The sequence below is a fragment of the Aspergillus bombycis genome, assembly GCF_001792695.1.
Source record: "Aspergillus bombycis strain NRRL26010 chromosome Unknown contig00003, whole genome shotgun sequence".
Lineage (NCBI taxonomy): Eukaryota > Fungi > Ascomycota > Eurotiomycetes > Eurotiales > Aspergillaceae > Aspergillus > Aspergillus bombycis.
In genome coordinates, this window is record NW_019170005.1 from 165,320 (window position 1) to 183,442 (window position 18,123).

At 47.8% G+C, this 18,123-nt stretch overlaps 6 protein-coding genes across 6 annotated transcripts; 3 read left to right on the forward strand and 3 right to left on the reverse strand.

The window, feature by feature from the left end:
* Window positions 1-22: 22 nt before the first annotated feature.
* On the reverse strand, window positions 23-1,703 carry ABOM_000872 (putative MFS sugar transporter; the record flags this gene model as incomplete). Its single annotated transcript, XM_022528002.1, has 3 exons — window positions 23-136; window positions 268-1,544; window positions 1,610-1,703. 3 exons carry the CDS (start codon window positions 1,701-1,703, stop codon window positions 23-25), a joined length of 1,485 nt encoding a protein of 494 aa, XP_022394096.1.
* Window positions 1,704-4,660: 2,957 nt separating this feature from the next.
* On the reverse strand, window positions 4,661-6,475 carry ABOM_000873 (cytochrome P450 61; the record flags this gene model as incomplete). The annotated part of the gene is made up of 4 exons (XM_022528003.1): window positions 4,661-4,696; window positions 4,763-6,011; window positions 6,092-6,242; window positions 6,298-6,475. 4 exons carry the CDS (start codon window positions 6,473-6,475, stop codon window positions 4,661-4,663), a joined length of 1,614 nt encoding a protein of 537 aa, XP_022394097.1.
* Window positions 6,476-8,210: 1,735 nt separating this feature from the next.
* On the forward strand, window positions 8,211-9,902 carry ABOM_000874 (Zn(II)2Cys6 transcription factor; the record flags this gene model as incomplete). The annotated part of the gene is made up of 4 exons (XM_022528004.1): window positions 8,211-8,502; window positions 8,557-8,840; window positions 8,919-9,043; window positions 9,092-9,902. The coding sequence occupies 4 exons, from the start codon at window positions 8,211-8,213 to the stop codon at window positions 9,900-9,902; spliced, it is 1,512 nt and encodes a 503-aa protein (XP_022394102.1).
* A 2,797-nt stretch (window positions 9,903-12,699) lies between these two features.
* Window positions 12,700-14,243, forward strand: ABOM_000875 (arylsulfotransferase family protein; the record flags this gene model as incomplete). Its single annotated transcript, XM_022528005.1, has 2 exons — window positions 12,700-13,506; window positions 13,560-14,243. The coding sequence occupies 2 exons, from the start codon at window positions 12,700-12,702 to the stop codon at window positions 14,241-14,243; spliced, it is 1,491 nt and encodes a 496-aa protein (XP_022394103.1).
* Window positions 14,244-15,242: 999 nt separating this feature from the next.
* On the forward strand, window positions 15,243-15,770 carry ABOM_000876 (Bys1 family protein; the record flags this gene model as incomplete). The annotated part of the gene is made up of 1 exon (XM_022528006.1): window positions 15,243-15,770. One exon carries the CDS (start codon window positions 15,243-15,245, stop codon window positions 15,768-15,770), a length of 528 nt encoding a protein of 175 aa, XP_022394100.1.
* Window positions 15,771-16,048: 278 nt separating this feature from the next.
* ABOM_000877 (Cdk5/Pho85 family cyclin-dependent kinase) lies at window positions 16,049-17,071 on the reverse strand (the record flags this gene model as incomplete). The annotated part of the gene is made up of 3 exons (XM_022528007.1): window positions 16,049-16,894; window positions 16,954-16,977; window positions 17,030-17,071. The coding sequence occupies 3 exons, from the start codon at window positions 17,069-17,071 to the stop codon at window positions 16,049-16,051; spliced, it is 912 nt and encodes a 303-aa protein (XP_022394101.1).
* Window positions 17,072-18,123: the final 1,052 nt, after the last annotated feature.

The window sequence follows — 18,123 nt, forward strand, 5'->3', positions numbered from 1 at the left end:
GTCATGTGGACATGCGTCACACTCATGGTCGCACCGTGGCGTCAATTTTGCCCTTCTCTACAGCGAGATTGGCCTCCTTTGGATGGTCGCCTCCCCCAAAGACTTCTTGCATTTCTTCCAACGAATGGTTGGATGTCTGAATAGAGAACATATCATTAGCTGGTCCTCTTTCTGCTTTCGAAACAGCGGAGTCGCATCCCAGAGCTTGGGGAATGTCCCCCTTAGGAAAGAGTGGAAGAAGACAAAGAAATATGCTTTGGGACATACCTCTTTCAGAAAGAACCATGAATATACTATGATTGCATAGTTGAAGATTGCAAACATCAGGAACATTCTCCATTTGATGTTGGTTATGGCATGTGGCGTTATCTGCGACATCATAAAGTTGAATAACCACTGCAACGCAGCACCGACGGCTACTCCCACGTCTCGTGTGCGACTAGAGAAGATCTCACCAACATACAGCCACGGGAGAGGCCCCCAGGACATATTGAAACTAAAGGCCTCCGCATAGGTCATGATAATCATGGCGACCCCCGCTTTCGTTGGCGTAGAGTCGGACCCGCCCGATTGTGTAGGATGAGTCGCCAGAACGCATGCAATGATGAGCATGAACGAACCCATTGCGAGTGCTCCAACCATGAACGGAACTCGCCTTCCAACACGGTCAAGAACAAACAATTGAAAAGTACATACTCCGACTACCTTGACCACGCCAAAAAAGCCGGTCACTAGTTTAGCTTCGCCCTCCGCTCCCACGGCTTCGAAGATTTGATTAGCATAGTAAGCGAGTGATGTGTTTCCCGTCAACTGGGCGCATAGCTGAATTGTAAAAGCAATGAAGATACGATAACGATTCACTGGTAAAAGAAGCTCGCGGACAGTGAAACTCTCCTTGACACGAGACTCTTCCTCGATTCCTGCAAGAATTTCATCAAATTCCTTCTGGAGCTCCTCGGTTTCTTCACCTCCACGGACCCATTTCAACGACTCCCAAGCTTTATCTTTCTTTCCCTTTGTGGCAAGCCACCGAGCACTCTCTTTAACTGTGCACATACCGAGTAGAAGCAGTGTGGAAGGCAGCAGTTGCAGACCCAGCGCAATCTGCCATTGCTTTGTGGCATCTGGCTGATCCTTCGACACGGCGTAAGTAACCCAATAGGCAACCATAACCCCCGTGGCAAAGAACAATTGGAAACAGGCCCCGAGTCTTCCGCGAATCTCTTTAGGGGCCATTTCTGCTGCATACATAGGTATCAATGTAGTGGCAGCGCCAATACCAAGTCCGGCAATCACTCTGCCAGCGTAGAAAGTCCCCAAGGTATGGGCGTTAATAACCTGTAAGATGGTCCCTACGGTGAAGACAAGTGAGCTTAGAATGAGTCCAGAGCGGCGGCCCAACTTCGAGGCTATAGGCATTGTGAAGAAGCATCCAAAAAATGCCCCCGCCTGAAGAATTGACACCGCGTTGGAATTGACAGTCGTTTGCTGCGAGTTGCCATATCGGAAGTCTCGCTGAAAGGATGGCAATGTAAGGACACCGCCTGCATGGTTGAGTTAGACAAACATTACGATTCGGTCAAGGTATGCACAGTTGCTTCCGACATACTAATAACACCCGTGTCAAATGCAAACGCAAAAGAGCCCATGCAACTGGCAGACGCCAAGTATGTGGCACGGAAGAGGCCGAGCTTGCGACCCATATTGGTTCTGCTCTGAACAAGCCGTCTTCTCTGGAAAGTGGAGCCGCAGCGCAAGTTTGCTGGTAGTCTTATAAACAAGAAAGCAACAAGAAAAGCCAAGCAAGGCACAATAGAATTTAAAGCAACTGAGGCCGCTGCCAGAAGCTTGTTGACACCCCTTACGCAACTGCCGCTGCCGCGTGTCGTCTGCACAAGGCTGTGGGGATGCTAAGGATTTGGTTATCCATTTGAACAACAAGACAGCATATGGCATGACCTCCATGGTGCAATAAGGTGCAGTCATGGGTCGTTTCTAGGAGCATTATTCCACAAAGAGCAAGTTATTGGCAGATCGTGCTGTTCCCCGCTCGGGACTTGTGATAGTAGGATAGGAGTCGTTCGATGCTCCAAGAAAGAAGTTGCTTTTGATTTGAGTGTTCCGACAAGACTAGTTAACTGCGGATTGGTCAAATCATAGATTGGATGGCGTGCTTGAGGCGGCTTGAGAGCGTCAGGCCGGAGCAACGTCAGCCGAGATGATCTAAAACATGTTGACCGGAGAGGTTATATAGTCCCTACTTTCGTCCTCCTCTATTGGAAGAAGAATGATTATTGAAACAGACATGCGTAACACGATCTTCTCAAATCCCACGCGGTCGCAGTATTTGTTCGCAGGTGAAATGTGGAGTCAAATACCCCACAAAATGGTGAAGATCGACATAGATTCCCCATAGAGTAATGGGGTAGACGTCTCCACTCCGAATGATAAATATTGCTGTTAGGAGATTGTCAGTTAGATAGACCATAAACAAAGATAGAGAATGAGATTGATGAAAGCGTATATATACCTCCTAGGGCGTCGAAGCACCCCCGCACAGAATAAGCATCGAAAGATTTGCATCGATGGAGGTTCTGAGATCTGTACTTGATCCAATCCAAGACAACGCTATCGGGAGATGGTCCAAGAAAGTAGCTACTAAGGCGGAAGAGTAGGCACCGTATTTATCTAATGGGAAGGAAGAAAGGAAGTGATAGTTGAACGCTGCTGTTTCCTAATACCAAGTCTAGGTTCCCGATAGCACCTTAGGCACCCACGATCAGAAGACCACGAAAGCAAGTTGAAAGAAAAAGAAGAAAAGGAGCACAATCGATGAAGAAATAATAGAAAAGAGGCAGGCGGAGAGAATAAAAATGATTAGGACCAATCAAATTGACTAAGATAAAACTACAAAAAGCTCACCCTCGTTCTCGCCTCATATCAAGGGCGGACTTCGAAGGCTACGAAAACCCCGAAGGATTTTACCATGTCGAGGCCGGGACTCGAATCAAGGGGCCCGGGGTCTGTGGTCAGCCTACTGGTACCACTACACTATCAGGGCCCCTGCGGTAGTATTAGGACCGAATTTGTTCATCTGTTTGCGTAATGTAGTCGAAAAGGGAAGGCGCAGTTGCCTGGAATGGGAGGCAGACATGGCGGCCTGGGGCTTTGATCGATGCCTAACTTTATATCACAGACCTGAGGTACAAGGAATAACTTCAACCAGATAGGACACTGGAGTTCGAATAGACCTAGTCAGATTCTGGCCATAACTTTATGAGGGACGCATAGACAACTAGGAATACATGAGGCGTGAGCATTGACATATAATCCAAGTATTGAGAAAGTACTGGGCTAGTGCTTTCTGGCCTTATACTTGCTTCATATATGATGACGCCCCTAACATTAATTGCACAGATGCAGCTTAGAGAAGTATAAGCTCGAACGTTGAGAATGAGAAGCGTACTAGTACTTCCATTAAACATGATTGATATTACTTGGCACAAAGCTAAGCTTACCTACTAGTACTCCGTAGATACCGGCTTACAAAGTTTGATACGAGGCTGCTAGTACGTAAAAATTTGGTTAAGTGCAGGGATTTATCAGTAGCTCGCAGAAGTTCAACCCCGGCGGTGCTCCGTATTAGACATTCGTACGAGAAGTGATCGCCAGCCACGACATAACAAGTGAAAAACAAAACTGCATATTATAAACAACAAATATTACCTGCTAGTTACAACCTAACTATAACGGTAATTACAAGTGTTTCCAGCTTGATGCCTCAATAGAAGGTTCAATATATGGAATACTCCCTAGTAGTTCGGAAGTTTCTTTGGCCGCAGTTCGTACATGGTACACGGTGTATAATATGGCTATATGAGTTAGATAGCTACTAGTAGCTCTGGTAGTATAATGACATAGACTGTCAGGTAGCTCTTCAGAGATAGGAGGATATAGGACCATATATCGACAACTGTGGTAGATAGGACCTACAGAATTCCACTCTCGCAATTAAAGAAATGAATACGAGAAAGATAGACTTTACTAGGCCAAGCTTACTAGGTGGAGTACGTCCATATATCATGGCATTTCTCGTTCACAGTAGACCTAGGCAGATGCACCCGAACTAGTCCCTTGGTCGTTGCATGCCCGGTGCATGAATTAATTAACCAATAATAGTACGCTCCACCCTATCGAAAAAATAGTAGCAAAGAGACACTTGCGTTACCCAATGTCGCGAGTGTTGAGCAGGAGTACATTATCTCCGTATTGCATTGATTCATGTTCTACGTCCAGACCAGGGTACGCCGGAAGATAGAGAGCACAGCGAACTGCCAACAAGCATGGCAAGCGTGGTGATCAAATGACGAAGTGAAACCCTCTGGTTCTCAGTCAGACAATAATTCTGAAGATATTGAGGTTAAGTTATTCTCATAATAGGGCTTAGTTCAGAGGCGAATGCTAGATAGATGAGACTTACAACTTGTGAGGGATTACAGATGCCCAGATGCAGTATATGTTCTGAGGGCAGTTTATGGATCAGGAACTATAACTCGTAAAAGGCTGAATTATTATTATCATCATAAGTTATTACAAACTTTTTGGTTGTACAGGTGCCCTCAGCTTGGCAGAATCGAAGTCCAAATATCAAAGCGTGATACTAGGGGCGCCTCTTGAAAACCAGATTACATCCATCCTATGACAGTCAGCACGAACCACGAACCAGAAAATACGAACAAAACTTAAAATAGTGAGTACTTACCATCGGGAACAGTGTGGCGAACACCCTAATCTCCTCCGACCTCGGCGTGGGATGATGTTCCCAATCGAGCTCTAACGACGCTTTTCCAATCATACCTGCTAAGGATAGCGGTACGTACTTTCTTGCAAGGCAGTCATGCGGTCCCGCACCGAAGACGAGCCAGTTTTTGGTCTTGGACTCGGCGTCTCCGGTTATCCAACGATCCGGGTCGAAGACATCGGGGTTGGGGTAAGCCTCTGGGTCGTGGAGAGCTGGGTAGCAGGAAGGGATGATCATGGCGCCCTTGGGTACGGTGTAGTCGGGCGTTACGGGGAAGTCCTTTGTTGCAAGATAGGGAACGAGGATGACAGGTGGCTTGTAGCGAAGGAGCTCCTTAATGACTGCGTTTGTGTAGGTGAGGGATTCTAACGTGGGGAGGTCGAAGGGCTTGTTTCTATCACCACCCCGCGCGGCCAGATTCTCTTCCCGCAATCGGTTGAGTACATCGGGCCGCTGGGCGAGGATCTGGAACAGCCAGGTTGTGGCACTGCTGGACGCATCCTGTGATGCAAAGAGGAATGTGAAAAGCGTGTCTGAGATTTCCTCGTTCGTGAATTCGCGGATCATGTTCTTGGGTTTCTCTAAGTTGGTCTCCCCCGCGGCGACTCTCTCGCGATATTGATTGGACTCCATCATGTGGAGTACCCAATGGTCCACAATGCAGGTGGGCGTCGCACCTTTCGCCATGTTTGCCTTGCATCTAGCTGCACATTCGGCGAATACCCGATGGACAGCGTCGGCCGTCCGCTTCCCTAACCAGGTCTTGGTAAACGGGACGTACATCGCCAGAGGGATATTGACCAGGTCGAGGGCATCAGTAGCAAGGTAGAAGTCATCGGCAATCTTCTTCACCTGGTCATCGGATATGTAATCGCCGAAGAAGGTGCGGCAGGAAAGCGCACAGTTGATCTCGCGGAACAGCGTCATGAATGCCATTGGCTTGCCCTGGTTCCCCTTGGTAGCGGCAACGAACTGGTTGTAATAGTCATCCAGTACCTTCTCTTGGACCGGGAGGTAGGTGGCTATAGCCTTGCTAGTGAACAGAGGAACCAATCCTCTCCGGTACTCAGCATGGTCTCTACCTTGAAGAAATACCCATGCTTTGTGACCTATGATGTCTCTCGCAACCGGTACAAGGCATGGCTCGGCGTATGCAGGTGACTTGAAAACCTTATGGGCTAGATCGCGGTCGGAGGCGAGGACGACAAATCTGCAACGTGGGGTATGAGTACCATTGCTTACACGGATTTATCGAGTTCTAGCAAGATCACGATGAGTGTGAATACACACCTGTGAAAGATGGATACACAGCTGAGAGGTCCACTCGCCCACTGTCTAAGATAGCCATCGAAAGTTGGATAAATCGCTTGGATAAACGGGCCCATGAGGGGAATTTTGAACGTAGGACCAGGTAGGCCACCCTTTCGCTTGAGGTATAAGACTAGAGAAGAAGTCAGCAAGGTGAAGAAGATCATGTTATCGACATTGCTGGTTACCTTGGTCATACAGCACTAAACCAACCAAAAACGTCACGACGTATTGCCAGGCAGACCATTTTGCCAGAAAGTCTGGTAGGGCACCTTGCAACGGGGAAGTCTTGTGGGCCCATGGCTGCGACAGCTCAGGCTGCGTGCTGGAAGTGTTGAATATCTCAGTAGCCATCTTGGCGTCCATTGTGGTAGAGGCACGCTTCCCAACTTCTGAAAAAACCGGAAGGGGGCACATCAGGACTTTATTATAAGGAGATGAGATCGACCTTCTGGGCCGCGGGTGGATCTAACGCTGCAAGAATGATCGAACAAGAGGCAACATCCATGATCCCTCCCCTTCTAGCGCGGGGCCAAAAGTAGCTGGTCTGTTCCCCTGACAGAACTGGGGATAAGATAGAACGTCTTGACCCACTCTCAGAACCAATTGGTTTACGAGTCCTGGGAAATTCCCTTGTGATGGCGTGAGTCTCGATATGAGGGGAATCGAATCCTAGTACATACATTACCTCATTAGGACTAGACTCCGAAAGTCGAGCAGATACAGTCGGCGGGGTCTAGTCCTCTTTCGGCCACGCTACTGTATATCCTTGTCAAACTGTACAGTCCACCAACCACGGGATGACGATTGCCCAAGTGGCGTGTTCAGTAACAGTCTCTTTCTGCCTATTAAATTCTTGAGAATATCGCCAAGATAGTATTCGATGTTGCCATTGCTTCCCAGCCCCTACTACTAACGAAATACCCCTATTCGGCTTTCTAGAGCCCTTCATGTGATCGTCTCACTCTCTCTAATCGAAGGAATGTTGGTTTTGACGTACGCATGTTGCTCTACGGTACATCGTTAACAGCAATGTGGTGTTTAAAGCTTCGGTCACTTTGGAAGCAGAACCTTTTGAAGAACCAATTCCTCGATCATTCAGCACATCTCGTGATGTGTAAAGGATTCGAGACATCGATAACAATCATTATAGCCCCAGGCGGCAGTCCACTTCAATAATCTACGATTTTATAGATACTTACATATAACTGAAAAAGGAGGGAATGCTCACATGACCTAACGAGGGCTCACCTAGATTGTCGCTCCTATTTTAAACATACGAAATCAGCAGCTGAATCAGAAGCTATGCCGGGTTAAGAACCAGCATACGCTTAACAAAACAGACAAGGATTGTTAAGCTTAAAGTCGTGGCGACTCTAGAGCCATATGGCTGACGAGTGAGATCTAGGAGCGGCACCGAATTCTGACGAATCCCATCGAGGTATATCCAACACTTGATATTATATTGCAGCTTGAACTAGGGTAATTATCCAGTCATCTATTGTTGTAACGAGGGTCGGAGAGTGGAGGTTGACGGCGATCGAAAGAAGCTCTTGCTTGATTGTGTATGTTTCTTCTCAAACAGTACTCCGTATGTTGTTATTCACAAAAAATAGCTTCAAGATGCGACCATTGACGGAAGCGCTGAGAACAGAGATTGAACTTAGATCAGATGTTTGTACTACAGAATACAGGTCTCATCGTGATCAGTTGGAGTAATAATCTGTGTTGAGCATGCTGAAAGAGAGATATATATTTTGTAGATCCCGTTATAATGAGATTAGTTAATACGCTGAGTCATGTCGTGTTTATTATGCACGATGCAAAATTTTTCTCTAAAACTAATATATTAAAGTAGCCGATTTAATCAGCTATCAAGTAAGCCAAGGCTGGCTTTTGAGAGAAAGTAATATCTCCTTTGATGTATTAGAAATTGAAGCTTAACCCGATATCCAGAATGTATTTCGGGTAAAAGTGGGGTGTAAGAGTTATTTATGGGTATTTTGTTGTCTTGGCACGTGGCTCGACAGCACGTACCTTTTGGTACCTGAGTCTTCTAGCTGTCTCCACCTACACTTCCACTCAACGTCCCTTGCCCAAAATGCGCCAAACTCTTCGCCGATCCTGTACTGCATGTGCCAAATCAAAACATAGTTGCGACCTCCGCACGCCACGCTGTTCTCGCTGTCTCAAGCGCAATGTCCAGTGCAACTATGCGAATGAGCCTTTGACGGCGTTGCCGGCAGCTCCCGGGCGGGGGGATGGCGGATCATCAAGACCCCTCGATGGATCCGGCACTTTAACCGCCTACAGATTTGGATCTCTCGATCCTTTCGATTCATATCCGCAGACGAGACTTCCCCGGGAACGCGTACAGCGTCTCATTTACAGCTGTGCGTACATCTTCATTCGTCGTCGTTGATCACAATTGGGCTTACCAAATTCAGTTATCCACAAGATTGCCTTTCAATATTATCCGCTCGACCTAAATCCAACGACAAATCCATTTCTCATCTCTTGGTGGCCACTTGCTCTGGGCGACCCGGCACTATTTCATGTCTCGCTCCAGACAGCATGTCTTGACGAGGAGTTGCTGGCCCAGAAGGGCTTTCAAACCTCGGAACTTCTCATGGCCGACTCTGTCTCGTTACTCAGACGCAAAGTTGAAGACACGTCGCTGGCGGTACAAGATGGAACTATGAACTCTGTAATCACCTTGGCAGCTATTGAAGTGAGATCCCGTCCTGAACTATTTTATCTCAAAATCTCATACATTCCGAATTGATTACTGATAGCGCACCACTTTAAGTTTGGCAAGGGTAATATCAACGTCAGCCAAATGCATGTTGACGGAGCAATAAGACTAGTCAACATGCGAGGTGGTATCAATTCAGTGAGGCAAACCAGCCCGCTTACTGCGAGGATGATTAGCTGGTAAGTGCCTCGTTTACCTTGAAAGTACATTATTCACATGCATCATAGGGTATCGATGATCGTAATGGGCCACCCTCAATTCGAGGCCCAAGATGATGTCGGAATTGGAGACGGCATACCGCCTATTCCAGAATGGCAGTTGGACCCTACCGCCCATTATGATGATCCGTCAGACCTCATAAGTATGGATGTCGATTACGCAGTCAGGAATGTCTTTATCCGTCTTCGCAGTGCCTTCCAGCAGGCGCAACGGATACATTTCCCAACCACAAGACTTCACGACCTCACTTGCTTTGTCATACACCGACTTCTACTTACAGCACCGGGTACGGAAAGCCCTCAGTCGTCATCGATCACCGAATGCATCCGCTACGCAATCATCCTATACATGTTCATCATTCACGGGCCAACGTATTACTCACATGCCGCCATGATGAATAGCATTGTCATCCGATTCATAGACCAACTCATGCAACTCGAATCAACTCCTCGTGTGTATGGTTCGCTTGATGCCTGGCTTCTTGCAATTGGCATGGTAGCCTCAACTGGCACACCCGATTATCAGTGGTTTGTAGAGAGAGCGCATACCATGATTGTTTCTCTACAGATGAGTAATTGGAACGACGTTCTTGTCCGCATCAAGTGTATCCTGTGGATGGAGACCCTGCAGGGCGAAGATTTCTTTCGGCCTCACTGGGACACTATCTTCAGTACCATGAGTCATCCCGGCACCTGTACTTCACCAGGTAGCACTGGAGGAGAGCCTTTATGTATCTCGCCCACTAGCGTGGTACCGAAAAATTCAGAACCGGTCAGTGCAGACGGAAGGTCATTGGACATGGATGTGACATCGCCTTGATGACTGTAACAATGAGCTGCAGAAAAGATTATTGAAAAGCTATGAAACCCTCGAAAGTGCCAACTACTCAACAGGCACGGTTGCAGTTCGGAGTCATGCATGGCATAGGAGTACCTGGCCACGTGGATAGCTGTGTCAGCTTGTATGAGGACATCTTTATCCGCACAACCCCTTTACGGTCTTGAGTCAATACATCACAACGAGTCCTACCTCCTTCTACTATTGACAGTGTTCAATTACTGCTGTTATACAGAATTAGGATCATCTGCTCAAGAGGTTCTGGGGACCAGCGGCAACCGAATCACTATTGTGCCCGCTGATAGGCTCGAAGCACCGGCAGTGCCAACACCAACGACATTGAGCTACGTTACCAGATTCAGAGACTCGATAGTGATTCCTCTTGATAGGATAGTCTTGCTCGAAGGAATGGTACTGACGACATCGCTAACACATTTGATACTGGGGTAGTAGAGCTAACGTTTGAATTTTAGAAAGTAGGCGGTGCGAGGCCACCAAGGAAACATTTGGACCAAAATGAGACCGACATGTATGATGTGCCCAGTGGAACTAGGCTTTACCCTGCCTCGATCACGAAGATGTGCAAGGGCTTAGCATCAAAAAAGCATGTGACACCCCTGACGTTAGAACCTGAGAGGTCCACCCTTCTACAAGTAGTAAACTAATCAACGTCCTTTGAACTTCTCACTTTAAAGACAAGACAACGATTGTCGGATGAACTGTGATCCGGGGGATATGCCACAGAGTCACCTTTGCTAATTCTGGGCTTACAGCTAGCGCAGCATAGATTATGACAAATTCTGGTAGGACTTTAGAGCATGTACGACGAGAACTAGTGCGCGGGACCACAATACCTGTTTGGTCATCTAGAAGTTTATCTAAGCTAAGGGAGCATAGCTTCTTGGCAGCCAGATGTTGCACTGCATCAGCCACTTTGGGTATATTTTCTACCCTTGATAGTCTATGTATGGTGTCACGGTACTTCGCTTTCATAGGAAAAATGAACCCTCAGTTATCTGTAACTAGAGGTTTCCGTTGCCCTAAGTTTGGGGAACTTGAAAAATTTAGCTAGAGGTTTTTGTAAAATTCCTCTGACTACTCAACTTAAACGACTATGCTTCTCTAGATTTAGGGGAGGGGGTCATAAATAATCCAAGATTAGGATCGGTCGCCATTTGGGTATGTGATTATTAAGATCAGTCGGTTTGTTGACTAACGAGGCCCGAGCAGCCGTCTATCTCCTTTTTCTCCCCCCTGTTCTTCTGAAATAATCTGTGAAGGCCGTATCCCAACTCGAGCGTAAATAAGAATTAAGGAAAAAGGAGTTGATGCTGGATCCAGAGAAGAGTACAACGGATTACACTTGGTGTATTAGACATATCTCCATGTAGAACTCCCGTGAGCAATCGTCGACTTTGGGTGTGTGGATTGGATGTCAGAAGGAGTTGGTGGAGTGATAATAATTTTACACTGGAACAGGGAAGATAACTGGCACCCAAGCAGACAACAGTATCCGGGTTCAATGCATGAGACATATCATTAGATTCCGATCAAATGGCGCTCTATCATAATGAGGCATACTTTGGAGTTGACCATTCAAGTAACATTTCGGTTTTTCGACATTTACGGACTACCGTAACACTAATATAATTAAGCACTCAAGCCAGTCAGTTACCTGCATATAAATACCACCTCACATATCAATATACTAAATTGTCATACGCTGCTTTTAGACCGAAAGCGGATCATTCAATTGGTGGGCTGAATTTTGTCGCATGTACAGAGTAATCTTATCTGATGATACTCCAGCTGAGCGGAAACGTTATTATCAGCACAATTGTAGTAATGGTAATGAAACTCAGGGGCGGCGATAGTCTGCCGATCGTTCATTCAGGGACTGGTGTTCTTGGCCTTATTGGTGGAGATCTCCGCCTGAGGCAGCCAACATCGCACCCCTGTTGGGCCATGTGGTCATAACCTTCTTTTGCTTTTGTCTCATCCCCCGTTCATATCATGTATGAACAACTGAAAATAGGGAGAAAGAGGGAGGGAGAGATACATACATACATACATACATATATATATACATATAAACGGAAAGCATACCAGCCAATTTGTTAATTCCATGACGGGACCACAGTATCGCCGTGTGCCCATGGTTGTCGTCGCGAATCCACCGCTCATAGGCGTCGAGGGCCAGGGATCGGCGATGTCAGTGTAATAAACTTCTCCCTGGACCCATCCCATTGCGTGTCTCTTGTATGGACAGCCGGCGGAGGACCGCGATCAGCATTAGTTCAAACGGCGAATTGTGACTGAAGTCCCGTACTATCGGCTTTTCCGCCGTTTTCACGAGAGTTGACGTTGATGTTGGGCCAGCCAATTTTTTTACCTCCAATTTTTATTTCCTCCCCCCCACAGGGTAAGTGAGGAAGGGTCCCGTCCCACACTGCCTGTCCAGCGTTGTTCCCGCTTTGCCCCTTCTCGGCTTTTCCCTCCATTTTTCCCACTATCTTTCCCTATTAATATTGGCCATGGTGTAAAATAGTCCTTCCGTTCTTCTCTCCTTTCTATTATCTCCCCTTCCTTTTTGTTCTATTCAGTCATTCTTTGATACCCTCATTTTGACCGTGTCACTCCGGAGCTGGGGTAGACACACGTCGCTCATTTATCGTTCTTTTGGCGTTGCACTCTACAAAGTAGAACCTAAATCCTATATATGCTTGTTTTGATTAGTGTCATACTATTGTTGTGAACTGGGTACCCGCGATCACGCAATATGGCCCGTGGATTCGTCACTGCCTTCAGCACCCTGCTGCTGTCCATGGGGGCGCTAGCCGAAGATACTTGGCCGTATATGACTCTACAGACGGCTGACTTTACGCCCCCTCAGCTCGAGGTGAAAAAGACCGGAACTACCGACCCTGGCTACATCTTCATCGGTCCTCGGGGTAACCAGCCGAATGGCACTGCGGCCCTCATCTACGATGAGGACGGCAACCTTGTGTATCAAGGCCCTACCGAGGTAGCGGCCAACTTCAAAGTGCAGAGTTTATATAACAAAGATGTCATCACCTTCTGGGCTGGCAACATGATGGAACTTGGTTTCGGCTACGGCACTGTCCACATCCTTGACGACACTTATCAGGAGACCTACACTGTCACCCTTCCAGGGAACTTCATTTCCCCCGATGGCGTTGCCAGAGACTCTTACATTGATCTCCACGAAAGCCACGTAACTAATCGCAACACTCTGTTGGTAACCGCCTACAACATTACTCAATATGATCTGACCTCCATTGGCGGTAAAATGGATGACTATATGCTGGATGGGATGTTTTTCGAGATCGATATCGCAACTAATAATATTGTGTATCAATGGAGTGCCCTTGAACATATTCAAGATATCCCCCTGGAACAGTCGAAGCAAGGTCTGGGCGACGACTATGGCACCCAAGAAAAGCCTTGGGATGCGTATCACATAAATTCGGTGGAGCTTGTAGATGGAGGCTGGATTATTTCCCTGCGTCACTACTGGTCCGGCTACTTCATCGCCGAGAACGGCACGGTCATGTGGCGACTGAGTGTAAGTTTTTGCTTTTTGAAATTGATCACTATCAACACTGACGCCTTTTTCAGGGTGAGAAGGGTGTTGGCGACTTTGAGATTGACGATGGTGCCGTCTTCTCGTGGCAGCATGACATACGTGTCTATAACCAGACAAATGAGGGCATGGTCCTGGACCTGTTTAATAATGCCAACACCCCCACGGAAACGGTTGCTCCCACCACCGGCCTGAGTTTGTCGTTGGACCTGGTCAACCGGAAGGCTATCACACTGCGGACCATGAACGACGGTGATGATGTCATCCACAGTGTCAGCCAGGGAAGCTACCAGCTGATGAGCGAGGAAACGAACCATGTCTTCATGGGTTACGGTTCCATCTCGAAGGTGAAGGAGTTCGACGCCAACAACAATGCGGTTCTCACCGCCCAGTTTGGGGATGACAATGCTGTTGCGTCCTACCGTGGCTACAAGTGCCAGTGGAAGGCTACCCCTTTCTGGAAACCCGCCGTCGTGGTGGAGCGGCACTCAACATCTGCTACGGTCCATATGAGCTGGAATGGAGCCACAGAGCATGACAACTGGGCCATCTACACGGCCAGCTCTCCTGAGTCTACCGACCATACCTTTATTACATCTGCCAAACGGACCGGCTTCGAGACCGCTGTGGACGTAAACAACTTGAGGAGCCCTTACTTCCAGGTAGTTGCTCGGAAGGGGAATGTTCCACTTAGCAGCGCCATTGTCCCTGTTGCTTGAAATCCTCCGTGTCAAGCTTCGAAGACATGTGACTCCGTGGTGTGAACCTGGGCTTGTGTCACGGATGTCGCCAGCCGTGTGCATCTCATTGGGGATCATGCGAGATTTTCCTTGTAAATTGTTGACTTGTTCTGTCCCTGTATATACTTATCATTGACTATACATGTAAATACTATCTGCCGTACAGGATATTGAAATCAGATATGAATGTGACCTTGAAATTATAGCCATTTATAGATATTAGACCTTTCGATTACTGTCCACATTAGCCCTAGGATACATAGCAAGCGATAGCCTATGTTTATAAGAATGACTATTTGGGAGTTCGCCAAAGAACACCTCGATGTCGCTACAGACAGTGATCAGGAGTGACCCATGCGTGTGGAACGGGGATAGCCCTGTATTGTTGAGCAGCGCAGACCCGCCAGACTGCCAACGAGCTGCGTTACACCCGCTCCAAGATACTACTAGTATGTACCTGGTTCTTGTCAATAGGAAAGCTACATATCGACTGTAGCTGTATGAAGCATTTACCGCGGCCTTGTCAAACCCCAGATACTACATGATGTAAACATGGTGTGTTCGCAGTTATCTGTGCTCCGACCTGTCGCTCACTATACACGTAATTTCGATCAAATGCACCGACCGTCGTATTACTCTTCACTCGTGCAACAAATCTAATAGTTTGCTAGCGTGTGTAAGTCAGGTACATTGATCCAAGAACTATACACAAGCACCCTTGCAGCAACACCAGCACGAAAAGGTAAATTTCGGGAGATTCTATAAAGGTAAAACATCAAGAAATGTCGGGTAGTACTGGGAAACACAGTACAAAAGTAGACCAATTTACAAAAAGTGCAAGGATACCCAAACGGCCCACAGAGCAAGCAATGAATTCAAGATATAAAAGCCCTCTCTTCCCTTCCAAGCAAAGCAACAACCAACCCACCAAGAGAACCCCAAACTAAATCACCTCAATCAATCCCAATCCAAAAGAAAATGCACTTCCCGTCGACCCTCTTCACCACCGCCCTCTTCCTCCTCCCAACCCTCACGCCAGCCTTCCCCTTCTTCCAGGCCCAGAACCAAACCTACTATCAAAACCAAACCAATCCCTACAACCAAACAACCCAACTCGGCCACGCAATCGTCCGCAACAACTGCGCATTCCCCATCTACCTCTGGTCCGTGGCCTCGACCGTCAGCGAGCAGCAAAACATGACGCAGGGAGCCCTCTACGCGGAGACATTCCGGTGGGACCCGCAAACCGGCGGCGTGGGCATCAAGCTTGCGACTGTGCCAAACGGGCTCGAGACTTCGGCGCCCCAGACTATCTTCGCGTATAACCTTGTCGGCGATAGGGTTTGGTATGATTTGTCGGATGTGTTTGGGGATCCGTTTAGGGGCAGCAGGGTGCTTTTGGATGGGGAGGTTACGGATATTGTTTGGGAGAGGGGGGTGCCGCCTGCAGGGTCTAGGGTTGGGAATCAGAGGGCCGGGGTGGATTTGGTCTTGACGGTTTGTTAGTGTTCTTTTGCTGGGGTAGGCTGGGGTGAGGGGCTGTTTGGGAGGTTTTTCGATGAGGGATGATGGGGCCCTTGGGTGTGGTTAATGAAGGTGATCAGTTTACTCGTTTTGCTTTGGTTTTCATGAATTATTGGAATCCAGAATGATGCTCAAATAGTAATGGTAATGGGTTGCGCAAGGGAGTTCGTTATTCCTTACAGCCCTCGTCAGTTCTACTCAGCTTAGCATTGAAGTATAACAAAAAGAAAAAAAATAAAAAATAAAGCAAGCTGCAGCTACTATTGAGCACTCCGTGGGACTGGCCGAGGAATATCATTAAACCACGAATGCTTCAATGCACTCGCCGCACTGATACGCATCTCCGGCCGCAACTGCAACATGCGCCTCAGCAAATCGACGCCCAAATGATCGATTCGCGGAACAATCTGCCGCAGATCCTGCGTCGCATAGACTGGGAAATCAGGCTTGTATTCCGGGAATTTCGAAATTCCGGGCCAAGAGATCTCAGACGGCGTGCCCATCACCCGGAAAATCTTTAACAGCTGGTCTTCGTTTGTGGTGCCCGGGAATAACGGGCGTCCTGTGTACATCTCTGCTAGAATGCAGCCGATCGACCAGATGTCGATACTGGTGTTGTAGCTGCGGCTGCCGAGGAGCACGTCCGGCGCGCGATACCAAAGCGTGACGACTTCGTTCGAGAAAGTGTTGACAGGGATGCCGAAGGCTCTTGCTAAGCCGAAATCAGCTAGTTTTAACTGGCCCTTGGTGTTAATTAGCAGGTTCTGAGGCTTGAGATCGCGATGCAGAATCCGGTTCTCGTGGCAATGCGCGACACCTCGGAGTAACTGGTAGACGAAGGATTTGATGACAGTCGGTTCGAGCTGGCCACGATTACCGTGGGTGTCCATATATCGTTTAAGGTCCTTGTCCATATATTCGAAGACTAACATGAGCTTGTTCTCGGTGTGGACGACATCGTACAGCGATAAGATGTTCTCGTGCTGAAGCTCTTTCATCAGGGAGATCTCGCGAATGGCGGTGGAGGGTGTCCCTTCTTCAGTGTCCAGGTGGATCTCTTTTAATGCGACCAATTCTCCTGTTTGATTGTTGCGACCTTTGAAGACCTAGGGTAGCTTCGGTCAGTTTGCGGAGATGTTTGGTGGTGCACAATTGCGGAACCAACTGTCGCATATGTTCCTTCCCCAAGCTGAAACCCATTAGCCAATAATTAACCTGTCTGGGCGGGTGCCACGACTGACCTTCTCTAGCTGTTGGAATGAGGCGTGTGGCGCCGAAGCCATTTTGACAGAATGTGGTGTAGTTGGGTATCGCGATCTCGATCGTGTTGAGTGAGGGGTAACAAAAAACGACGAGGGAAAAGTAATGAGGTAATCCTTGGGAGGCCATATTAATTAAACATTATCAGCGAGACTAAGGAATGGCATCCCGCTAAACCCGAACAACCCCATTATCTTAGGTCTGAGCACTTCGTATCCTCGTCGCTGCGCTGTGCCGCGGATGGCACGTCCACTTTCGCGCTATTGAGGCCACGTACTCCTTGTCGGCCACATTTATATTAATTGGGGCTGCGGCGGGATTGGAGGAGGAGCTTGTCAGGCGATCATCGTTCGCTAGCTTATCTTAGGTGAGCGCCATTCTTATCGGACATGTCACTGTCGATAGTCATAGGTAAAGGCATACCTGTTCAAGGCCCCGAGTCCTAGTAACTGCTTTGATCCTTCCTTCCTTCCTTTAATTGCTTGCACGAATGGCAAGACCATCTGGTTTCAGACAATGCGGTATGATTACTGCAGTAGTGATCAGATATGACCCTCGCGGGGGCTAGCTCTTTCGATTTCTGACACTCAAGATATCGGAATATTGAAGCTGTTTCTATCTTATTCCGAATACCAGATACAGATCTATACATTGGGTACGACCGTACTAATGGGCCAGTCTAGCACCCTTTGGGCGTAAGACCGAGGGTCCGGCTCCCATTACCTAGCAAATAAGGCAAGGTATAACCCCGGCACATGAGAGCTTCCAACGTCCTATATGCAAGTAGGCACCCCACCTGGTTAGGAGATATCTTTGACCTGTGGTATTTGTAATTCTCCGAATCGGGGAAGCGGTGTTTGTGTTGACGATCCCGATCGATGCTGGCCCTCGGTACTTCCTCATTGAGCCATAATCCTTGTACTGCCTGGTAGTTCGTACAAATTGACTGTGGTTTTTCCTTAGGTCTTGGATTATTTCTCCAAATTCTCATGTCTCTGGATCCTCTTGATTGGCTGGAGACATATTTTAGTGGGAGTGGGCGTGCTTGGGATCTCCAAATGGTGGCTTTAGGGTA